Below are 26670 nucleotides of genomic sequence, written 5' to 3' on the forward strand. Positions count from 1 at the left end.
TATGCATGAGTGGATTGTGTAGTGTGTGTGAGTGTTGAATGTGTGAACATAAGGTGGAAAACAAGGAGGTGTAGGTTGGGTGAGGAACAAAAGCAAATGAACTGAAGGAGAGAAAGAGGACTGGGGAGGCTCCCCAAGTCCTATTGGAACCAATGAGAAACAGAAATGAATACAAAGCAACCATAAAACCTAAGAGTGACATAACATACTATAATATCATACAGGGAACCGTCACAGAGGGCAGAGGCTAACAAAAGAGAGAAGAGAACCTAATTTTGCAGTTACAATCAAGCCATTTAGCCTGGGATTAAGAGCTGGACTACCTACCCTTTGTGAAAGGACACATGTCAGATACAATGCTCTCATGGGAAATAATAGAGACAGAGATGTATTAATTAGGCTAATTGCGAAAGGGATTCTTTCCACCAGTCAGTGTAGCGTAGCCCATGTAGTAGAACATGCCCCACGAATAGTAGATTTAGGAATTCCCAAAGGACTAGGCACACCATCTGACAATGACTCAGTCATTGTGAGATGTGTGCACATGCATGCACGCACACACACACACACACACACACACACACACACACACACACACACACACACACACACACACACACACACATTCAAATGTAGATTTATGTGGAAATTAAGCATTAAAACGATGTCTTCCATGCCTCTGTACGATGTACTTTTGGTAAAGTTTTACTTTATGTTTTGTAATCATGGAATGTCACAGAATTGATATGCAGGTAGCTGGCCAGTGGCATAGTATTCCACTCACCCAGACAACCTGACTGAGGTATGTTAACTCACCCCTAAGGCAGGGCCAGGAATAGCAGACTTTTAAAAGGGGTGAGACCTTTGTAAAATGTACTCTAGAGTATACATTGGACATACCAGCCAGCCATCTGATTTGCCTGCAGTGCCCAAGTGAGATGTCCTTAGAGTACAGACCCATCTTCTTTCCAATTACAGCAGCGGGCCTGGAGAAGTGTCCTATTTGCTTGTCAAGGCACACAGGGCATGCTTCGCTAGTTGGGATGACTGCCACAGAGGCTGGGATGAACAAGGGAGGTGGCTGCTTGGTGACTTTGGTGGTAGCTAGTATGCTGCCAGTCTCTTAAAAAAATGAATCTTCCAACTTATAGACAGCAAAAAAAGCTTGAATCCTGCTACAGAATTCTCTCCCGGGTTTCTCCAATGCCACCTCAATGACTCTGTTTCACAACAATATGACTAACTAGACGCGTCGCAATTCTGGGAAATTGCAAAGTGTGGTTGCGCCGACGCCGACGCCGACGCCGGCCGCGCGACGTGTGATTCGAATTCGGTGCCGATCGGATCCCGCGTTCGTGACGCGTGCCGTTTTGATTTGAGGAAATAGGCCCCTCCCACTAAAGAAACAGGCCCCTCCCACAAATGTAGCGGGCCGATGACATCGTCATGTCACTCCTGAAATCACTTGCTTTTATTTTTTAGAGAACTGATCCCCCCAAAAGTCATGTTTTTGCATCAAACGGTTACATTTTGCGCATTTGTGGCGCCTCCTATGGATCAAAGTGGAAATGCTTTTGGGGATTCGTTGAGTAAACCACCCTCGACATGTGATTCAAATTTGGGATTGATTGGACGTCACAATGCCGTTTGGATATGTTTAGGCCCAGAGATCATGTGTACCGATTTTTGTGTAATTTGGATAAAATATGTGGGAGGAGGAGCTAAAAGTGTGTTTTGAAGAAAATTCAAAATGGCGGAAAATCTATCCTGACACAAATGGGTGTGGTCTATATGGGGTGTTGCATCATGACCCAAGGAATCCAGGGAAAAATGATTTGTATTCTACGACCTACGGTTCAAGAGTTATAGGCCAAAACATAAAGGGGGCTTTTATAGCGCCACCATGTAATTACTGGTGTAATTATTTTTTTGATAATTTCGGACTAAATTATGAACCTCCCCCCCAAGTGCTGTAACTCTAGCCCTTACAGTTTCTGAGAAAGAAATACTTGAAATCGAGTTTTTTAATTTTCCCATTAAAGTGGATGGGGAAATTTGATGCACTAATAAATTAATATTTCAAGCCGGTCATTTTGACATATGGCACGACATTGGGGGATAAAAACTGTGGGAGGAGTAGCGGTTTGAAATAAAGTTTATCTAGAAAGAATAATAAAGTGGGACTATAACTATAGTCGACGCCGGTCGTGGGTCGCGGCAGCGAGGACTCGAGGGATCCGCAGGGAGGAATACCATCGGAGGCCGCGCGACACGCCATTCGAATTCGGTGCCGATCGGATCCCGCGTTCGTGATACGTGGAGTTGTGTTTTTAAGAAATAGGCCCCTCCCACTAAATAAATAGGCCCCTCCCACAGATGTAACGGCCAATCATATTATCACTCCTGAGATCAATTGCTTTTCATTTTGAGAGGAGTGATCCCCCCAAAAATCATGTTTTTGGATCAAACGGTTACATTTTGCATATTTGTGGCGCCCCCTATGGATCAAAGTGGAAATGCTTTTGGAGATTCGTTGAGTAAACCACCCTTGACATGTGATTCAAATTTGGGATTGATTGGAGGTTTCGTTCGTGATTTTTGTCATTCTTTGTAAAACGGGGCCCTCCCACTAACTTTGGAAGCCAATTACGGACGAACGGTAAGGACTATTAAAATACCGTTTGGATATGTTTATCGCTAGGGTCCAGAGACCATGTGTACCGATTTTTGTGACATTTGGATAAAATATGTGGGAGGAGGAGCTAAAAGTGTGTTTTGAAGAAAATTCTAAATGGCGGAAAATCTATCCAGACGCAAATGGACGTGGCCTATATGGGGCCTATATGAGTTGTGTCATGACCCAAGGAATCCAGGGGTAAAGATTTTTTCATTCTACGACCTACGGTTCAAAAGTTATAGGCCAAAAGGTAAAGTGGGCTGTTATAGCGCCACCGTGTGGCCGAATGGTGTAATATTTTTTTTAAATAATTTGGCAATAAGCTATGAACCTTCCCTCAAAGTCTTGTAACTGTAGCCCTTACGGTTTCCGAGACAAAAATCAAAAATACTTGAATGGGAGTTTTTTCATTTTCCCATTAAAGGGGCTACACCATGAATTTCATTTTTTTTGGGGGGGGGGGGGGTATTTTTAGGGCTTTTTTTTAACATTCAGTCATTCATTCTCATTTCAGAGATTTTCAGAATGGGCGTGTCTGAACAGGCCATTTCAGAATGGCAATGCAAGTGACATCACTTGCATTGCCATTGTATTGATGATGGCCAGACAGAATTGCTCAGTAGCCCCCCCCTGCCCAAAAGGACGTTTTGGTATTGCAGCTGAAAGTGCTGTATAAGCCAGAGACAATTGACTTGGGATGAGTATATCTGAGTGATGATTTAGGCTCAAACCTTTTGAAAAAGGTTTGAGGGACATACACCATATGATATTAAATATCAAATATTTGTTTTAAATTCATGGTGTAGATCCTTTAAAGTGGATGGGACATTTAATGCAGTAATAAATCAATATAAATTAAACTATGTAACCAATCTCTTAGCAAAGTACAAGTGCACGATTTCCGTTGAAGCCGGTCATTTTGACATATAGCACGAAATTGGGGGGGGGGGAAACAGTGGGAGGAGTAGCGTTCAAAAATAAAGTTTTAGTTAGTGTGGTTGCCCTATAGACTTGCCGAGGTGGGTCCCAACTGGGATGCCCATGTGGGTTTTAGGTGAGTTCTACCTGGGCCCCAGGTGGGCCCCAACTAGGCAAGTCTATATGGGACAGAGGTGGGTCCTAACTGGGTTTGTTTGTGCAATGGTTCCTTTGATTTCCAACGTGGGTCCTAATAAGATTTAAATATAAATAAAATAGATTAAGCAGCAAACATGAACCGTGTTAACTCTTGTAAACACACCTAAAATAAAAATTGGGTATAACATTTTACACGTCTTCAGTTTTACCAGGATGAAAATAGACAATATATATTTTGACAAATTTATTTAAAACAATATTACAAGATAATGAAAATACAATGAAAATACAAATGGAAATAAATATAGCAGTAGTGTAAAGGTGCAGGAAGAGAAGGCACACACATTAAACGTGCAAGTGTACATACAGTATAAACATAAAATCACAAAAATGCAAAATAATATTCCGACAATGCTCCACAGAGACTATTAACATAACAAAATTAGGGGTGTGCCGATACACAAATTTCACGAAACGATACGATACGATATTGGGCACACAACTTCGATACGATACGTACTTTTTTATTATGAAAATATATGGGGGAGAAAAAAAGCAAATGCAAACAAATATTTCTGTTTTTGCATTATTTTGACATGCAAACTTGTAGCTTTTCAGCTTCCACTAGCCGTTTTGAATCCAAATAGGGCAATAGTGTGACACCTGACCCGAAAAAAAAACATCTTGTCACCTCGGGGCTGTTTGCATGCCTGATTATTATTATTGTAAAAAAAAGTTTTTTTCTTTTTTGTATTGTTTTTAAATGATTTTCTTTCCTCCAAAACACATATCGTCACGAAAACGTATCGCGATATTTCGCGGGACGATATATCGGCACACCCCTAAACAAAATATAAGAATAAAAATGGTCCAAAAAATAAATAAATTGTGTATAAGAGATGCATCAAAAACTTCCATTGTCCATTGTCCCTCACTCTGGGAGACATGGTATGTTGACTCATTTTACGAAAAACATGGTGTACGCAAAGATGATTTTAAACTCTCCCCTGTGACAACAGATGAGGTGTTTAAAAAATTGAGTGCACTTCAACAACACAGAGCCACAGGACTCGACAACATCCCCGCCAAATTTCTAAAAGACTCAGCCGCCTCCATTGCTCCAATCATTACTCACATAATAAACCTCTCCATCATACAGGGACGGGTCCCTAACGACTTCAAAAAAGCAAGGGTGACCCCTCTGTACAAAAAAGGAAACCAATTAGACCCTGGCAACTACCGCCCTATTTCTATTCTTAGCTCCATCTCGAAAGTCATGGAAAAAATAGTCTATGAACAGGTCGATAAGTACCTTGCCGAGAACAATCTAATTTACAAATTCCAATCTGGTTTCAGAACAAACCACTCCACTGACACATGCCTTCTCTATTTGAACGACTCTATCAAACAAGATGTCGACAAGGGCAAATATTGCGGCATGTCATGCTGGACCTCCAGAAGGCCTTTGACACCGTTAATCACCCAATTATGATCAATAAGCTCAAAGCAATAGGTTTTGATGATACGTCTGTGAGCTGGATGAGATCCTACCTGGAAGGGAGGGAGCAAGTGGTGGAAGTGACTTGTGGTGTTCCTCAAGGAAGTATACTAGGACCTTTACTGTTCCTGATATATGTGAATGATATGTCTTCAGCTTGCGACTGCAGACTGTTCCTGTTCGCAGATGACTCGGCTCTGCTGGTCTCGGACAGGGACAGGCTGCAGGTTGAGAAAACTCTCAGCACTGAACTCAACAAGATCTGCATCTGGCTCTCCGACAACAAACTTTCATTACACCTGGGTAAAACTTAATCCATCCTCTTTGGGTCCAGTCCTAACCTTAGCAAGGCTGAGAGTTTCAGAGTTTTTCACACAGCATCAAAGTGGGTGATGATGTTATCACAAGAAAGGAGGAAATTACCTACCTGGGTTCCATCTTGGAGGCAAACCTCTCCGGTAACAAAAACGCCAAAAGAGTGATCAAAACGGTTAACCAAACAACACGCTATTTGAGGAGGATTGATCGTCTAGTCAGTAAGAATACTCTGAAGATTCTTGCAGGGGCCCTCTTACAAGGTCATTATGATTATGCATGCACTTCATGGTATCACAACACCTCCAAGGCCTTAAAAACAAGGCTCCAAACATCCCAAAACAAACTTGTAAGGCTACTTCTTGGCCTCAATCACAAAACCCATCTAACCCCTGCTCATTTTGCTAGGATTGGATGGCTTAGGGTTGAGGACAGAGTACAGCAACTTGCTATGGGCCTGGTCTTCAAGATACACCACAACATTGGGATCCCCCTGTATTTGTCAAAATACTTCCAAAATGTTAATGAAGTCCATGATCATAACACCAGAGGCAGCTCCACAAATCATGTTCAACTCAGATTTGGCTCAACAAAGGGAATGAACTCGTTCTCATGCTATTCATCAAAAATGTGGAATGCCCTACCAAAAGGAGTAAAGGAGTGTATAACCCTACTCACTTTCAAAACTGCCCTAAAGATACACCTTCAGGAGGCTGCAATTCAAAAATGGCCCCGGTCCAAGTCCTAACCTACCCCATGTCCTAACCTAACCTACCCCCCTACCCCCCCCCCCCCTCTCTCTTTCTTCTTTTGTACATATTTTTCACTCTTCATACCAGTAACCTGTAAATTGATTGTATGACATTCTGTATAGTAGTGTGTATATCTGTCTGTCTCTTATATGTCATCATGATTTGTGTGCATGGGGTTCTCATCTTAAACAAGCTCAGTGCTTAATGAGATTTCCAGTTTAGTAGACCTTGTATTGTGAATTTGTACTTCCATGTACTGTTATGTACTGTCATGTACTGTTCTCATGTCTTACTAAATAAAGTACATCAATCAATCAATCAAACCATGTAACAGGGCCGTGGGATTCTGAGATCCAGTTTCATGTTGCAGATGAATCTGGGCCCTCTGTGTACGTGGTTGTCTCTTGAGCCTTTCTGTTTAAATCCCCAGTGACAGAACCAACCAAGTATTGTGCTGCTAAGGGGAGAGAAAGAGAGACAGAGACTTTGTCTACTGGGGTGGTGCATCATCCAGTTGTGGAATCTGTCTCTGAGCTCAAACTCTGTTTCCACCTCTATCACGAGCCCCAGTGAACCACTTGGAGAGAGCCTTCTCTGCATCCTTGTGTTCTTCAGTCCTCCTAATAGAAATGACAAGAAGCCAACTGTTAGAAATTATAGAATTATGAAACTTTCCATTACTGTATATGCTGTGGCATGCCTTCTACTGGTATACATCAAATGTGTTGCCAAATTAAACTTAAAGTTAGACAGATAAAGGAAAATTAATCACACACACACACACACACACACACACACACACACACACACACACACACACACACACACACACACACACACACACACACACACACACACACACACACACACACACACACACACACACACACACACACACACACACACACACACACACACACGCAATATTTACCTACTTAGTTATGAAAGCAGAAATCCATCACAAGGCAATCCTCCTCTCTGCTTTGCTCCTTGAGTCCTTTGTCAGTTTAAATTTGAATTTAGTGGACAAAAAGAGGGGGCCTTTAGGACCCAAAGCAAGCAGGACCTTTAGCTGTCCTTAGAAATGCCTGAGCAAATAAACAATAAATAAATAACAATAAAATACTAACTGAAAACTAAATACAATGGCCTTGCTTGTCTTAAGTAAAGTGTGTAATACTGCATAAAAGCAAACATCACCAGCCTTTATCAACATAACCTGTGCTGATGTAAACATTCGACTTTCTAAATTAACACCCGAGCTCTCTCTCTCTCTCTCTCACACACACACACACACACACACACACACACACGCACGCACGCACGCACGCGCACACACACACACACACACACACACACACACACACACACACACACACACACACACACACACACACACACACACACACACACACACGCACACACACACACACACACACACACACAGCTCTGTTTAACACAATGCTGTACCCCCTCCAACTGTACTTCTTGTTTTCATTATGTTTTAAATAAAATACTCTCTGTCTTTCTAAAAGGAAGATATGTGTGTCCCCACTGCTGCCTAAGCCAAAAAACAAGGCTTTACAAAAAAATATAACTAACTGAAACAGGATTGTGTATTTTCAAAGGTAACTAAAACAATCTATCTGAAAAAAGAGCTTGTAGATCGGCTATTTAAAAAAAAAACTTTTCTGACTAATCCATATTACAATAAAAAATGAAAACTAACCTTTAAAGAAATAAATAAACTAAACCACCCAACCCCAGACTAGTCTGGCATGGCTTTGAAGTGATCATTTGAATACCCATTGTTTCATTGTTGCTATCTGTGTGTGACCCCCACAGGGTCACACACAGATAGGGCCATTAAAGGGACATTTCACTTTCAAAAAAACTTTGGGTCATTTTATCGTCTACTCAGGCTTTTGTGAGCCCCCCAGACTGTTTTTAAGTTGCTTGATATAGTATTTAGATATTTGATATTCCTTTTATCAGACTCATCAAAAACACCTGTCCCTGGTTCTGTTTAATCACCCTGCCCTCCTAATACACGAGGGGGCCGTGTTTTTTCGATAACTTTTTTCATTTATTTTTAATATTTTTGGGGGAAAATGAAAAAAAAGATATGATAATAATAAAAAAATGAAAAAAGTTATCGAAAAAACACGGCCCCCTCGCGTATTAGGAGGGCAGGGTGAGTAACCAGAACCAAGGACGGGTGTTTTTGATGAATCTAACATGTTAAAAATGGAGTTTGAAGTTATAATGGGTTTGTATAGGAAGGGGGCGTGTCTGATAAAATTAATATCAAATATCTAAATACTGAATCAAGCAACTTAAAAACGGTCTGGGGGGCTCACATAAGCCTATGTAGACGATAAAATGACCCAAAGTTTTTTTGAAAGTGAAACAGGAAGTCAGGGGGAGGGGATTTAGTCTGGATTTGACCAGGAGAATACAAATGTGCTTTGACTTGAAGCAGCACATGTAACTGAAAGAAATCAAAACGCTCTGAATCCACAAGCTTATGAACAAATTGTATTATAATTGCTCCCTATCACAAACGACACAGTTATACTTGTTAAAATCTAAGAAAAAGTGAGTTGGGCTTTAACCACTTAAACCCTTAGTAAACTTGTACTTGGTCTGCTCTTTTTTTCCCCTCTACACCAAACCTCTTTGCCAAAAACAGCCGATCTACAAGCTTGAGCTTGTAGATTGGTTTATTAGCCAGGGATCCTTTTAATGGTTACCAGTTAAACGGTTAACAGTTAAACAGTTAACCTGCCATGGCCATCTCTAATAAATAAAAACAAATACTTATAAACTTAAAAATACAATGTAATGTCCAATCTGTATGGTAGAGTATGTTATATATTATATATATTATATATATATAATTGGGGTGGTTGCATTTTGTCTCCCTGCTCTTCTATTGAGACATTTCGATTGTGTCAAAGGTCATGTCTCACCTAGACACAAATTCTGACCTGATGGTCAAGATTGAAATCATCCCCTGAGCAGGCAGGCTCTATTTTAATGGTAAAATATGTCAGCACTTGTGCAGGAAACTGGGTTAAAATCTGGGGTAGAAGAGGAAGATATAGTACAACTTAAAATGGGGTTGAATATTTTGTCCGTCTTTGTGAGCTTGTAGATTGGCTATTTTTGGCATTAGTGTTTAGTTTGGCAGTGGTAAAACAAAAAACTAAAACAAATCTGTTTACACATTATTAAATTTATAGTGAGTGAGTGAGTGAGTGCGCGTGTGTGTGTTCCAACCCATAACCAGTTAGCCCATATGTACATGCCAGTTAGCCCACATGTACACCACGTGGGAATCACATGGGCTTCCCCGCTTCCAACCCATGCCGGTTAGCCCACATGCAGACCACGTGGGAACCACGTGGGCTTCCCCGCTTCCAACCCATGCCCAGTTAGCCCACATGCAGCCCACGTGGGAACCACGTGGGCTGCATGTGTCCAGTTAGCCCATATGCATGTGTCCAGTTAGCCCATATGTACATGCCAGTTAGCCCACATGTACACCACGTGGGAATCACATGGGCTTCCCCGCTTCCAACCCATGCCGGTTAGCCCACATGTACACCACGTGGGAATCACGTGCCGGTTAGCCCACATGCAGACCACGTGGGAATCACGTGGGCTTGCCCGCTTCCAACCCATGCCGGTTAGCCCACATGCAGACCACGTGGGAACCACGTGGGCTTCCCCGCTTCCAACCCATGCCGGTTAGCCCACATGCAGACCACGTGGGAACCACATGGGCTTGCCCGCTTCAAACCCATGCCGGTTAGCCCACATGCAGCCCACATGCAGCCCACATGGGAACCACGTGGGCTTGCCCGCTTCCAACCCACGCCCAGTTAGCCCACTTGCAGCCTACGTGGGAATCACGTGGGCTTGCCCGCTTCCAACCCATGCCGGTTAGCCCACATGCAGACCATGTGGGCCCGGCATGGGCTTGCCCAGTTCAAGCCCGTGCCCAGTTAGCCCATATGCAGACCATGTGGGACCCTCATAATTTGCCCAGTTCAAGCCCATGCCCACTTGGTACCCAAGTAGCCCGCATTGAACCCATATGGGTCCCACGTGGGCGTGCTGGCTGGGCAGCTGGCTCCCCCTATCAAAGGATTTCCAGACTGTAATATATAAAAATGTCAGGTTGACGCCAGAGACGTGTCAGTGAGCTGGTCCTTGTTGATGAAGTTTCAAAGCCTGTCTTTATACTTCCTCCGTCTCTCCAGACCTACATTAGGATTTCAATATTGAAGCAGGTAAGACACTGAGACCTCTTGTATTTTAGTGACATGTAGATGGTAATGTATGATTTAACCTCTTTAATGGATGTTAATGACAGCATTCATTCAGTGGTCAGATATTTTGTCATTTTACAACAAAAAATTGGAATTTGTATCTTGTTGTTTGTTTCGGGAAAATAATGAATTTAACTCCATTGCATTTTAAAGGCAAATATTGTACTTTTCACACATTTCTAGCAAGGGTGACACATGATGTGACATATGATGGTGAACTTGTGGCTATTTTCACCACTTTTTATTTTTCAATACAGCAAAATGCATTAATATTGAAAAGCACTTTGTAATTATTACTTTTGAATTATATAGAGAACTTTGTTCACCACTGATGATGACTATGGATCATAGGCAGGGGCAGAGCTGGGATTAGACTTAGCCCAGAGCACTGCAGGGACACGGTAACACTTGCTATGCATCCCATGTCTATAATTGATTATAAACATACTCATAATGCATTATAATCTGCCTATAACACAGTATGATTATAGTTATAAGCACTTATAAATAGTCACAATGCTTTATAACAATAATCATTACATATTAAAGCATTTTATAATTACTTATAAGGTCAAGTATTATAACACTTCATGGTTGCCTTTTTAGGGGCAAGGATCATAGTTTATTATAATTCTCACAGTTGTAAAATGTACAGATATATAATGTATTATAAACACAGCGTTATAACAATAATCATTACATATTATAAAGCATTTTATAATAACTTAAAGGGTCAAGTATTATAACACTTCATAGTTGCCTTTTTGGGGGCAAGGATCATAGTTTATATTAATTCTCACAGTTGTCAAATGTACATTGTAATAATTTATAATGTATTATAATCACTGTTATACTTAAAGTGCATTATAATCACTTTTATAATCCATTATAGTGTGAGTATAACTCACTATAAATTGTCATTGGGTGCTTAAAGTAAAGTAAACAAAGTATAGTAAACAAATTGGTCAAAACTGCCAAAAAGAATTTCTTAAATGAAAGCATTGAGGCAAACAAAAGCCACCCACAAAAGCTGTGGGAAGCGCTACAGAAATTGGGCTGCAACAACAAAATTCAAACCAAAGCTACAAACATCTGCATTATTTCAAGTGGCGTGCTCATTACCGACAAGCAAGCGGTAGCAAACTGTTTTAACAGCTTTTTTACCACCATTGCAACCCAGTTGGTAAGCAAACTTCCTCAGCATTCAGGTTTGTACGGCTCTGACCACATCCATGCTCACTATGTTAAACTAGGGGCTAAAAAAGACTCCTTTTCATTCAAACCAGTAAATGCTGATGATGTGCAGAAAAAACTACTCGCCCTCCAGCCAAACAAGGCCACCGGCCTTGACAATATCCCCACCAGATTCCTCAGAGACGCAGCTACTGCTATTGCCCCCATAGTAGCCCAAATCACAAACCTATCCATCAGCCAGTGTCACGTCCCACAGGATTTCAAGTTGGCAAGAGTAATCCCTCTGCATAAAAAAGGAAGCAAATTAGAACCTGGCAACTATAGGCCTGTTTCCATCCTTTGTTCCATCTCAAAGGTTGTAGAGCGATTAATTCAAGAACAAATCAACAGCTACCTCAGCGAGCATAAACTGTTGTTTGAATTCCAATCGGGCTTCAGAACCTCCCATTCCACTGACACATGCCTACTGTATCTGACCGACCACATCAAACGTGAGGTAGACGCGGGCAAATACTGCGGCATGGTCATGTTGGACCTCCAAAAAGCGTTCGACACTGCAAACCACTCAATTTTACTTGATAAGCTGAGGGCGATTGGTTTTGACTGCACATCACTAAACTGGATGAGATCTTACCTGGAGGGAAGAGAACAAGTGGTTGACATCAACGGAACCATGTCCTCATCCCTCCCGGTGAGCTGTGGGGTTCCTCAGGGCAGCATTCTAGGGCCGTTACTGTTTCTTCTATACATTAACGACATGAGTGCTGCCTGTAACTGCAAATTGTTCCTGTTCGCTGATGACTCGGCACTCCTGATCTCGGGAGAGGACAAGTTGCAAGTTGAGGAGGCGCTCAGCTCCGAACTCTCAAAAATCCGTACTTGGCTTACCGATAACAAACTGTCACTACACCTTGGGAAAACTGAATCCATTCTCTTTGGGACCAAACTTTCCCTCAGACAGATGGATGTAAATGATTTCAAGGTCAAAGTCGATGACACAATTATATCTAGCAAAGAAGAGATTACCTATTTGGGTTGTGTTCTTGACACATACCTGACAGGTGAAAGCATGGCTACAAAGGTGGTCAAAAGAGTAAACCAGAGAACCAAATTTATGGGCAGAGTTTCCTCTTTTGTCAACCCTCAGGCCCTCAGGACCCTATCTGGGGCCCTGATTCAACCACTTTTTGACTATGCTTGCACCTCCTGGTACTCCAACACCTCAGTGTCACTGAAGACTAAGCTTCAAACCTCCCAAAACAAACTGATTCGGCTACTCCTCGGATTGGGGCCCATGACCCACCTTTCTCCCACCCATTTTGCCAGCCTAGGCTGGCTCAGGGTGGAAGACAGGGTTAAACAACAAAAAATGGGACTGGCCTTCAAAATTGCCCCCTATTCCCGCATATCTGAGTAAATACCTCCAAAAGGTTAGCGACACCCACAGTCACAGTACCAGAGGGAGCGTTAACAACAATTTGGTACCACCCACCCATAAATCAAACATGGGCAAATTCTCCTTCTACAGCACTGCCACCCAGGATTGGAATAGTCTAACAGTTAGAACTGCATTTTTTGAGTCAAAAAATGCAGTTCGCTGGGCTCATTTAAAAAAGCTTTAAAAAGTCACCTTTCAGGAGGCCAAAGGTGGAGGTAGTACCATTTTCCCGTTAGACAGCAGACCCTCCCCCCCCCCTGTTCTTGTACATATTTTTTTTTTCCCCTCTTTTTTATTTTTTTTGGTTGTACATAGTGTTATATATATTTTTTTGGCTGTTTATTTTGTAATGATATTTGAACTGTGGTGCCACTATATATGCCTATGAATTAAATACCAAGGCCCTCATTGGAAACAAGTCCGCAAGGACTTTTATGAACGGACCTGTTAGACAAAATATTTTAAATGTAACTGTGCTGTTTTACATTTTTTGCCTAATAAAATATTCAATCAATTCAATCAATCAATAAACAATAGCATCAAATATATGCAATAACAACACGAAACACAGTCAAATAGTTTTTTATTAACCACCCTTGGGCCTATTACACGAAAGGAGAATTAAATAAGCCTGAATTTAAGTCAAATCCAGGTTTGACAAAAAGGTGGACAAGAAATCAAAAATAATTAAATAATAATAAAAAAGAATTAAATAAGCCTGAATTTAAGTCAAATCCAGGTTTGACAAAAAGGTGGACAAGAAATCAAAAATAATTTCTCCATTGACTAGCAATCGATTATTTAAAAATATGCTCCTCATTGACTTACATTCAGTGAAGAGGCTATATACAGGGGCGCCGATGACGTGGGGGCGTCGGGGCTAGCGCCCCCACAGTCAATTGGTCAGCCCCCTCATGAATCTCAGATGTCAGGCTCAAACTTACAGTACCATTACTATTACCATTACTATAGCGGGGCGCAGATAGGTGTTAACGCGCCGTTGACACCTAGAACAATTGCCCAGACAGAGAAACGGCTCGCGGCGGGGGGGGCGGGGCTATTGCGGCTCGAAAAATCGAACACAACTTGTTTAGACCAGGGGGACTCGGCACCATGAGTCATGTGAACCATGGCTATGGCTGTGTGCTAAACATGTTCTGCAGGTTTTGGCTCTGCCGTCTGCCCTTATTGAAATGAAGGGTCGCTATGCTGTGTCCCTTGACTCCCTCGTCCTGTGTGCACTAACAGTCACTCACTGCATGCACTGAATACCAGTGGTGGAAAAAGTACTAAAATGTTTTACTTAAACAAAAGTATAAATTCTGCGGTGTAAAAATACTCTATTACAAGTAAAAGTAAGGTATTCAAAATGTACTTGAGTAAAAGTAGAAAAGTATTGGTATCAAAATGTATTTAAAGTACCAAAAGTAAAAGTACTCATTATGCAGAAGGTCCCATTTCACAAGTTTTCAAACGTGTAAAATGTATACAAATTCTTTGAAAATAGCAGATCTACAAGCTCACAACGCATCGCAAATCTGCTATTTTCAAATTGCCAAAGTATATATACTGTATAAGTGGTTTTGTAATAATAATAATCAAAATCTACAAAGTAACTATAGTAAATAAAGTTATCAAATAATTGTAGTGGAGTAAAAGTACAATATTTGTCTATATGTAGTGGAGTAGTAACTACTAAAATAAGTACTTTTATTTAAGTAAAACATTTGAGGATGGGACACACTGAAGGATGGGTAGAGTGTTGTTAATGTTGTTTTATGGTCATTTAATGAATTAATTAAGCAAAAAAAATCGCGCGCGCTTCGCGCGCCTACATGCCCGCGACGCAGTGGGTGGAGGGGGGGGGGGGGGCGCGAGTGGTGGTCAAGTTCAGCCCCCATGGTCGCGCACAAAAGTCAGCGCCCCTGGCTATATATATATATATATATATATATATATATATATATATATATATATATATATATATATATATATGTGTGTGTGTGTGTGTGTGTGTGTGTGTGTGTGTGTGTGTGTGTGTGTGTGTGTACGTTACGCACCGGCCGTAATTTGTATATATATATATATATATATATATATATATATATATATATATATATATATATATATATATATATATATATATATATATATATATATACGGCTGGGCCGGTGCGCACCGGCTTACTGGACGCACCGGCCCGGCCGTAATATTTTTTTATATATATACATATATACCCAAAAAACAGACAAGCTGTCAACGCACTGCGACATGCCGTGTCGACAGCTTGCAGATCTGTTTTTTTTTTGGGTAGGGCGAGCCGCTGTGCTGGTTCATGCTCTATGAACCCGAAGTTTACAAATTGTACTCTCACGGATGATCTGATCATCTGATAAAAATATTAAGCATATGCCAAGTTAACTAAATGTACAGTATATAAATGATGCTGAGCTAAACATGTTTCCTTAATTTCGAAGTTTTATAGTTAAACGTTATGATGAAAGTCCCCAGTTCCTCTCACAAAGTGACAGCTGTTGCGCTCGCCATGTTTATGAATGGTTAAAAGTAACATATTTTGAAAATAGAAGATCTACAAGCTCACAACGTGTCACAAGCTTGTAGATCTGCTATTTTCAAAAGATTTTTATATGACTTGGGAAATGGGACATTCTGCATACTTTTACTTTTGGTATTTTAAGTATATTTAATTGACTTGCACAATGGGGACACTTTAGTGTTTTATTTACCTGGCAGATGTCACCTCACCGCTGTAATTTAATGCATAAATATATTATTCAAACGTTGTATTTAGAGTGGACAGCTTCAGGACATCTGACTCTGTTTTTCCCCTCTTTTTTATTTTTTTTGGTTGTACATAGTGTTATATATATTTTTTTGGCTGTTTATTTTGTAATGATATTTGAACTGTGGTGCCACTATATATGCCTATGAATTAAATACCAAGGCCCTCATTGGAAACAAGTCCGCAAGGACTTTTATGAACGGACCTGTTAGACAAAATATTTTAAATGTAACTGTGCTGTTTTACATTTTTTGCCTAATAAAATATTCAATCAATTCAATCAATCAATAAACAATAGCATCAAATATATGCAATAACAACACGAAACACAGTCAAATAGTTTTTTATTAACCACCCTTGGGCCTATTACACGAAAGGAGAATTAAATAAGCCTGAATTTAAGTCAAATCCAGGTTTGACAAAAAGGTGGACAAGAAATCAAAAATAATTAAATAATAATAAAAAAGAATTAAATAAGCCTGAATTTAAGTCAAATCCAGGTTTGACAAAAAGGTGGACAAGAAATCAAAAATAATTTCTCCATTGACTAGCAATCGATTATTTAAAAATATGCTCCTCATTGACTTACATTCAGTGAAGAGGCTATATATATATATATATATATATATATATATATATATATATATATATATATATATATATATATATATATATATATATATATGTGTGTGTGTGTGTGTGTGTGTGTGTGTGTGTGTGTGTGTGTGTGTGTGTGTGTGTGTGTACGTTACGCACCGGCCGTAATTTGTATATATATATATATATATATATATATATATATATATATATATATATATATATATATATATATATATATATATATATATATATATATATATATACGGCTGGGCCGGTGCCGGCTTACTGGACGCACCGGCCCGGCCGTAATATTTTTTTATATATATACATATATACCCAAAAAACAGACAAGCTGTCAACGCACTGCGACATGCCGTGTCGACAGCTTGCAGATCTGTTTTTTACCCGCTTGCTGAAAGCTGGCGGGTCTACAGACAGGCTGGACCACTTTTCACACCTATTCGACACCTATTTGTCATTGGCTGTCCTGGCTGTCCTTCACTACTTTAAGCCAATGGGGACACTTTCCCGTTTAAGCCAATGCCTCTCCTCCTTTGCAGCACCCGCCTCCCCTCGCCCCTCCCAGCACTTCCCCTCTCGAAGGAAATCCACGCTCCTCACACCAGTGCATCTTACTTAGCCTCAGGCTACAGAGCTGCTAACCCCCCCCCCACACACACACACACACGCGCGCAGAGAGAGAGAGAGAGAGAGAGAAACTACCGGCCATATTAGCACTTCAAGCTATAGCGGATATACAAGGGGGCCTGGGGACCCCCGCAAAGCAATCACTGGTGGTCCGAGGACCCCCACTGGGAGCCTGAGACTTCCCCATACTATGAACGGCTATGTTGCGCGAGCGAGACAGGACGCTAATGATTGACATTAAAACCAAAGAAATGATGTTGCTCACATGTTGCAAACACAGCAGCTATTGGTGAGGGCGGCCCCAGCTAAACAACAGGCCGCTCGATGTTCGTTTGTATGGAAGAATTTCACTGTAGATGTGGACAAAAACAACGGTGGCGTGACGAGGCTAGTCGACGAACTTAGCATTGTTAGCGTCATGGTTGAACTTACACCTGGTGTTTGCATTTCTCCATTTACAACTCGTACATCTTCATAAACGTTCAGATTTCAAATATAAAGTGCTTATCTCATGGCTACGGGTGTTATAATTATATACGGGCCCTCATAAGTACCCGTATCTTCCGTATCGTTCAATAAAAAGCATTTTGCTCCGATTGGTGGCCATTGTCTCCGTTTTTCTTAACTACGCGCCTGTAGCGGTTGGGGGGTGTATGCACTCTGATACATTATAACTCTATGCGAAAATGGCCGCCGATCGGAATAAAATGCTTTTTATTTAACAATACGGAAGATACGGGTACTTAGACCCACCCGAAATGACGTGTAACATCCGTGGCCATGGGGTAAGCACTTTATATTTTACATCTGAACGTTTATGTAGATGTACAGGCTGTAAATGAACAAAGTGCAAACGCCATGTTGCATTTCAACAAAGACGTCACGACGACATGTAGCCGTTTATTTGCAGTGCTGGAAAGTAACTAAGTACATTTACTCAAGTACTGTACTTAAGCTCACATGCGACGCGTTGTGAGCTTGTAGATCTGTTATTTTCAAATATTTAGTACTTTCACTTTTGGTACTTCAAGTACATTTTGATGCCAATACTTTTGTACTTTTACTCAAGTACATTTTTAATTCTGGACTTTTACTTGTACCAGAGTATTTTTATATTGCAGTATTGGTACTTTTACTTAAGTAGAGAATTTGAGTACTTTCTCCACCACTGCTTATTTGGCCTTGCTTTCAAGATTCTTTTTGAAAATAGCTGCTGTATTTGGCCTCATGTGGTGCAACTGGTCGTTTCTTTTGGCCTTGTTTTCATAGACCTCGTAGCTTGTTTCTCTCACAGAACAACACCAGCACTGGATTTTATCAATACATTTACTTACAATCTACAAGCATCCATTGTGAGCTTGTAGATCTGCTATTTTCAAATAAATATTTTATTAAATCTATTATGATGATGATTACTTAATATGCTCAATTTTTTTTTAAATAATTAACCAGTTGAGGTACTTTTACTTAACTGGAGTATTTCCAATTATCAGTACTTTTACTTCTACTCAACTACATCTCACAGGCAAATATTGCACTTTTACTCCACTACAATTATTTGAAAACTTGAGTTACTTTATAGATATACACATACAACACTAGCACTGGATTTTATCAACACATTTACTTACATCGGCAATTACAAAATTACCGATCCACAAGCATGCATTGTGAGCTTGTAGATCTGCTATTTTCAAATAAATATTGTATTAAATCTATTATGATGATTACTTATTATGCCTTTTTTTTACAACACAGATCCTCTATGGGGGTCCTTGGCACTAAATAAAGTGGACAGCTGACTGAAAGGTGTCAATGGGGGAGTGATTAGAGGAGTGGCTAGGCTGAATAAATTACCCATTGTTCACGCCCATTACCTGGAGCTGAGAGGTGCTCCGAAGTGACAATTCTTTAGAAGGGATTATCTCAGTTTGCACTATTATAGATAACCAGATTCAAATGATCACATCTTCAAATATGTTCCAATTTTGAAAAATGCCAACTTGCGGCATAAAGCATTATACCCAGTCACATATAACCCCCCATGCAAGATCTGTGTGAATTTGGAAAATATTCATACATTTTCAAAAAAAAAAAACCCAGATTTTTCTAGCCGATCTACGAGCTCACAACGAGCTTGTAGATCGGCTATTTTCAAATATTCAATGTATTTCTATATAGGTTTACACTTTAAAGTGCTTGGGTGGCCTACATATAGTCGTTTCTTTTGAGATTGTTTTCATAGACCTGGTTGCTTATTTCTCTCGCCAAATCTGGCAACATCGTTCAGAACAGAGGCATAATCCTCGGACGTTCATAATGCCACGGAGTTAAAAAGTATTCCAGTCTTGATGATGACGAACCTTTATGTACATGTAGACCTACTCTATAGGCCTAAAGTAAGTGACAAAGGAATTATATCCCCTCATACCTGCAACCTATAAAGATATAATGGCCTGGCTGCAACAGAGAAGGAGTGCACGTGTTCTAAATGTTTTAACAACACCCCGTTGCATTGGCTGGGACATTCTGCACAATGAGCCTGCCGCAAGCGGCTATATTATGACTTTGTCATTTCTTGTTTTTTGGGTAGGGCGAGCCGCTGTGCTGGTTCATGCTCTATGAACCCGAAGTTTACAAATTGTACTCTCACGGATGATCTGATCATCTGATAAAAATATTAAGCATATGCCAAGTTCACTAAATGTACAGTATATAAATGATGCTGAGCTAAACATGTTTCCTTAATTTCGAAGTTTTATAGTTAAACGTTATGATGAAAGTCCCCAGTTCCTCTAACAAAGTGACAGCTGTTGCGCTCGCCATGTTTATGAATGGTTAAAAGTAACATATTTTGAAAATAGAAGATCTACAAGCTCACAACGTGTCACAAGCTTGTAGATCTGCTATTTTCAAAAGATTTTTATACGACTTGGGAAATGGGACATTCTGCATACTTTTACTTTTGGTATTTTAAGTATATTTAATTGACTTGCACAATGGGGACACTTTAGTGTTTTATTTACCTGGCAGATGTCACCTCACCGCTGTAATTTAATGCATAAATATATTATTCAAACGTTGTATTTAGAGTGGACAGCTTCAGGACATCTGACTCTGTCACCGACAGTATTTTTTATCTATGATCGAATCATCCGTGTGAAAGTAGGCTACAATTTATAAACGCCGGGTTCATGCATATGTAATGGAAGCAGTGAGCTGGGATTGAACCCGAAGTTCTCACTCGCCAGTGCGACGTGTTACCAGTTATGCCATTAAGACTGAGCCCGATAGCCAGGACAGTTGCACGCCCCTTCTGGCTAATTTGACTGTGGGGGCTACACATACTCCTAACAGCCGCTCGCCATACCCAAAAGAACAGAGCTGCATATGTATATGTGTGTATGTATGTATATATACAGGGATGAGCTGTAGGGGGTGCTATGGGGGGTCGGCGACCCCTTAGTTCTGGCGCTGGCTGGGGGGCTGGGAGCTCCACATGCACGGGCGAGCACGCACCGTCAGCTGCGGTCTTAACACCTTAAAGTTTAAACAATAGCCTCTCAAGGTTCGCGCCGTCAGCGGCGAGCCGTTCTCAATAGCGTCTACCTGGCTGCTGCTTTGCATAACATTAGGCTACTGGAGAAAAGCCATGGACTTGAATTGAATGTGTACATTCCTCTCACAATGAGAGACAACAGTCTCTGCACTGCAGAGTGTGAAGGTGATCGCTTAGAAGAGGACCCAGTTCTCTGAGACAAGACAAAGACAAGTTGTCTGATTATTTTAAGTACTTATGTGTGGGTGAGTCTATGTAAAGGGCTTTTATATAAAACTAAAAGGAAAATAAAATAATTAATTAATTGAAACAAAAATAAAAACAACAAATTAACAATGCAACTAAATAATAAGATATAATTACATTAAAAATCACATGTTGAATACAGTATTTCAACTAGCACTGAGCTGATTGGCTATATGCACATGCGTGCACGTGCGCGTGCACGTGACGTCAGAAAATATAGCCCCCCTAGTTCAAAAATCCACAGCTCATCACTGTATATATATATATATATATATATATATATATATATATATATATATATATATATATATATATATCTGTCTTCTAATGTAGACCTATTGCCCCCCCCCTCTCTCTCTCTAAAAAGTAAGAAAAAAGACAGATATGAGTGGAGATTTAAGCAGCATGATGGCAGGTAAAGGTATGTAGGCTATCTCTCACACACACACACACACACACACACACACACACACACTTCAAATATGCATGTATATATAATTATTATTTTGTATTTTTAATAGTTTTATCCACTTGAACCCCAGCATCCCTATTCTAGGGGGAACGTTCACCAAAAATAGGTGATCTACAAGCCCACAACGAGTCGCAAATGTTACACGTTGTGAGCTTGTAGATCGCCTATTGTTTGTGTAGAGGGATTTGGTGTTGAGTGAACCCAACCGTACCAAGTACCACAGTTGCAACTCTATTTTATATTTAAATATATCATTTTCATCCACTAGCTCTCATCATAAATGATGAAGAAGTTAGGATGGTGATGCTTGGGAAGACTGGAGCTGGAAAGAGCGCCACTGGAAACACCATCCTGGGTCATAAAGCTTTTGAAACTAAGTTTGCAGGTACATCTCTGACAAAGAACTGTCTGAAGGTCAGAGGTGTAGTGGCTTTTAGTAATGTCTCTGTTATTGACACACCAGGATTTTTTGACACCGAGCTCACCACAGACGAAAACCTTGAAGTGATCAAACTGTGTATTAGTTTATCTGCTCCTGGTCCCCATGTGTTCCTGATTGTGACCAAACTGGGAAGATTCACACAAGAGGAGCAGAAATCTGTGCAAATAGTTGAGGAAATGTTTGGTGAAATGTCAAATAAATACACCATGATTCTCTTCACTGGTGGTGACCAGCTTGAAGATGAATCAGTTGAAGAACTTGTGAGAAATACTCCAAAACTGCAAGAATTCATCGGCAAATGTGAGGGTCGCTATCATGTCTTCAACAACAAAGCCAAGTATCCCTCTCAGGTCTCTGAGCTGCTGAAGAAAATCAACAGCATGGTGTTGAAGAATGGAGGAAGCCACTACACCAATGAGATGTTCCAAAAGGCAGAGAAAGCAATAGAGGAAGAGAAACAGAGAATTCTTAAAGAGAATGAAGAGAAGAGATGTGAAGAGGAGGAAAAACTGAAGAAAACACTCCGGGGAGATGCTCTGAAAGAAGCAATTCAATCGTTGAAAGAAGAATATGAACTAGAAGCAAGAACAACAGCTGAGAAAACAAACAAATTCATGAATTGTGGACTTGTGGCTTCTGGTGCTGGAGTTGGATTTACTGCTGGACTTGTGTTTGGCCCAGCTGGTGCATTAGTAGGGACTGTAGTCGGGGGTTTGTTAGGGGTTGTAGCAGTGACTGTTAAAGAGGAAAAAAAGTGCATCATCCAATGAATGACTAAGCTTCAATGAGATAAGTCAAGAAATCCACATCAGAATAAACATCAATTTGTATATGTGGTTCATATTTGGAAAATGTTATGTTTTAGTTCAGCAAAAATAAATAAATGAAAAGGGATAGAAAATAGAAAAGAAAAACATGGTTTGCTTGATACTTTATCATACTTGATTCTCACCTCTGAAACTCAGCTTTAGGTCTTTGGATTGATCTGTTGGTTTGTAGATATTGTACCTCTCCTCACTTTCTCTTACAGACCAATTGAAACTATTCTCATCACTGATAACTGATAACTAATAAGTTGTGTTCTGTTTATCTTACAATAAATCAATGTAAGACTTTATAGATGTGTGATGTGTTGATTATATATTGTATTATTCTATTCTATTCTATATATTCTATTATGAATAGGCTATGCTATACATCAGCACAACCCTCAAGGATTTTGCACCACAATGCTTCCCCTACTCATTTTGCTGACCCAAGAGAATTCTTAAAGAAAATGAAGAGGGGAGACGAAGAGAGGAGGAAGATCTGAAGAAAAGATAACTAAACTAACTGATATAAGACTTAATTGATGTGTGATGTATTGATTATATGTTATAATATATGCAATGGGCAAAATTTGACTTTGGTCTCAAGTAAGTGAAGTAGCTGAGGTGCACCTGGTTTATCTTGTTAGCATGAACTCTGTCCTCCAGTTCCAACCTTTTGGGACAGGTGGTGGCAACCCTCGCAGCCAGGTGGCAAGGTGTGTGACATCGCCATTGTGGTGGATTGCTGGGGGAGGACAGAGAAATCTGGGCCCAGTAAAGATGTACTGTAATAGAAATAATGCAGTCAAGGTGTTGCGGAGGCAGGCAGGCAAGCAGCAACTCAGGACGAGACTTACAGACGAGGGCCACACACGGTGGCCCACTGCAGATAAGATATGAAGATATGACAAACAGAGAAATTCTGGCTCGGACCTAAACTTACCAGCGTAGGCCTAGGCCCAAAGACTGGGCCTGGTGCGTTTGAGAAGCCTCAGCTAGTTTCAGGTGTCACTGCCTCCAGGCAATATATCAAATAATTCAGGAGAAGATCTAGATCATATTATGGACAAATGGGATAAAGAATTGAAAACAATTATACAAGGTAATGAGTGGAATCAGAGATTTAAAGACATTTTCAAGATCCCCTTTTTGGCAGGAATATGCTTGGAAGATGAATATGGTATTTCCAAACACCTCTGTCGATATCCAAGTACACACTAAACAAGCTGCCGGAGGGAATGTGGGGAGAATAATGCTGACCATACACAATTTTTCTTTACATGCAAACATTTTGGTCAAACGTTTCACAAATATTTGGGAGAGCTGTAGAAAAACACAATATATTGTTGGGAACACTCCCCAAAAGGTTTACAGAAGGATCGAGAATTATATATCTTCTAGAATTTCTAGAATATAGGATATCTAGAAAAAAAGCTCTCAAACAACAAGAGGTTGCAAGGCTTAATTGGAACCATCCATGGTGGATAGATGGCTGGAAAAAGTGGAAGACATGTACTCTATGGAGAAGGTGACTTATAAGATTAATGGAAAGGACAAGTTATTGGACAAAAGATGGGCTTTCTATCTTTAAGATAAATGGAATTTGATTATTTAACATTAATGAACCCCTAGAAGGACCACACTTTTTTGCCCCCAAGTATTTAGAAACAAGAACGAAATAAAAGAAAAGGAAAAAAAGGTTTTTTTTTTTTTAGTTATTTCAGATTTTTTGCAGTTTATTGCCAGAGATTTTTCATTGAAAAAAAAAAGTACTCAGGAGCCGAGATACAGACTTTTTAAGTTTTAAGTTAACAAGGAAGTGGATGGGAGTCTAGATCTTCGAAAAATCATATCTCCTTGGTCTTTGGGTCAAATAAAAAAATAAGAAAAAAAAGTAAAAAAACGAGTTAACTCGAGTTAAAACGAGTTAACGAGTTAACTCGATCTTGGCAACCAAGTGATGGATTTAAAAAACGAGTAAAACGAGTTAACTCGTTATTGGCAATCAATGTGTTAAGTATATATTATTAGGGCGCAGTGGTAAAGTCCCTGCCCACCACCACGGAGGTTGTAGGTTTGAACCCACCGTGGTGCATCTGGCTTTGTCGGGCGTCTATGCGAACACAATTGGCCCGTGTTCGGGGGAGGGAAGCTGGTCGGAGAGGGTGATATATTGGTCATCATTGCACATACTCCAACAGACTGGGGCGGCACCTGTCAGCAGGGAGTGTTGGGTGGTAGGAGAAGGATGAAGGCTCTACGTCCTCCCGGTATGGGCTCCTCACTGGACACTGCTGTGCTGTCACAGCAGTGACATCACAGAAATGTGTGTGGGGAAGAATTAATTGGCATATAACAACAAAATTGGGGAGAAAGAGGGGGTAAAAAAGATGCAAGACAAACTCAGCAATGGCGACATCAGGAGCACATGGCAGGCGGTACACACCTTGACAGACTGCAAAACAAGAACCAGAAGCGAGGTGAACCCGCCTGCCTCCCTCCCCAACGAACTGAACACTTTCTACGGCCGGTTTGAGATCAGCTCCAACCGCGGCAGCCAAGCGGGGCCATAAGCAGCACCAGCAGAGGAGAACCCTCTAACCATCTCGGAGAGAGAAGTGCGTACAGCCTTCACACGGGTCAACATCCACAAGGCAGCCGGACCTGATGGGATTCCAGGCCGGGTCCTTAAGACATGTGCAGACCAGCTGGCGGGTGTCTTCGCTGACATCTTTAACCTCTCCCTCTCCCTGGCTGTGGTCCCTGCAGGGTTCAAAATGTCAACCATTGTGCCCATTCCCAAAAAGGCCAAAGTGACATGCCTGAACGACTGGAGACCTGTTGCTCTCACCCCGATCGTCAGCAAGTGTTTCGAGAAACTGGTGAGGGAATACATCAGCTCCACGCTACCTGCCTCGCTGGATCCGTGGCAGTATGCATACCGCAAAAACAGATCCACCGACAACGCTATTGCCATGGCTCTCCACACCGTCCTCTCGCACATGGACAACAAGCTGCTGAAGGACAAATATGTACGTATGCTGTTCGTGGACTACAGCTCAGCATTCAACACCATTGTCCCAGCAATACTTGACAAAAAGCTCAGAGACCTAGGGCTACACCCAAGCATGTGCGACTGGATACAGGACTTCTTGTCCAACCGACATCAGGTGGTGAGAATGGGCAGCATCACATCCGACCCCCTGACCCTCAACACCGGAGCACCCCAGGGATGCGTGCTGAGCCCTCTCCTCTACTCCCTGTACACGTATGACTGCATAGCCACACATGTCTCCAACACCATCATAAAGTACGCGGACGACACGACAGTGATAGGCCGAATCGTCAACAACGACGAGTCTGACTACAGAGAGGAGATCAAATCACTGGCACGCTGGTGCCAGGAGAACAACCTCTCTCTTAACGTCGACAAGACCAAAGAACTGATCGTGGACTTCAGGAGGCCGCGGAGAGACCATGCGCCCATCCTCATCGACGGTGCTGCAGTGGAAAGGGTCAGCGAGTTCAAGTTCCTCGGAGTACACATCGAGGAGGACCTCAAATGGGAGACGCACTCCACACACGTGAGGAAAAAGGCTCAGCAGCGACTGTACTGGCTCCGCCGCCTGAAGAAGCTCGGAGTAGGACATCGCATCCTCAGGCTGTACTACAACAGTTCTGTTGAAGGCATCCTAACAGGCTGTGTCACGGCCTGGTACGGGAACTGCACTGCCCGAGAAAAGATCAGCCTACAACGAGTAGTGCGATCGGCAGAGCGGATAATGGGAATCGAGCTCCCAGA

The 26670-nt window shown here is 41.1% G+C and overlaps 1 protein-coding gene across 1 annotated transcript; it reads left to right on the top strand.

Annotated features, from left to right (window-relative positions):
- Window positions 1-10535: 10535 nt before the first annotated feature.
- LOC308103546 (GTPase IMAP family member 9-like) lies at window positions 10536-26038 on the top strand. The gene is made up of 3 exons (XM_080453567.1): window positions 10536-10617; window positions 21513-21566; window positions 21886-26038. Exons 2-3 carry the CDS (start codon window positions 21530-21532, stop codon window positions 22827-22829), a joined length of 981 nt encoding a protein of 326 aa, XP_080309693.1. The 5' UTR covers window positions 10536-10617; window positions 21513-21529; the 3' UTR covers window positions 22830-26038.
- The last annotated feature ends 632 nt before the right edge of the window (window positions 26039-26670 follow it).

The sequence above is a fragment of the Gymnoscopelus braueri genome (genome assembly GCF_963280865.1).
Source record: "Gymnoscopelus braueri genome assembly, chromosome: 2".
NCBI classification, from domain to species: domain Eukaryota; kingdom Metazoa; phylum Chordata; class Actinopteri; order Myctophiformes; family Myctophidae; genus Gymnoscopelus; species Gymnoscopelus braueri.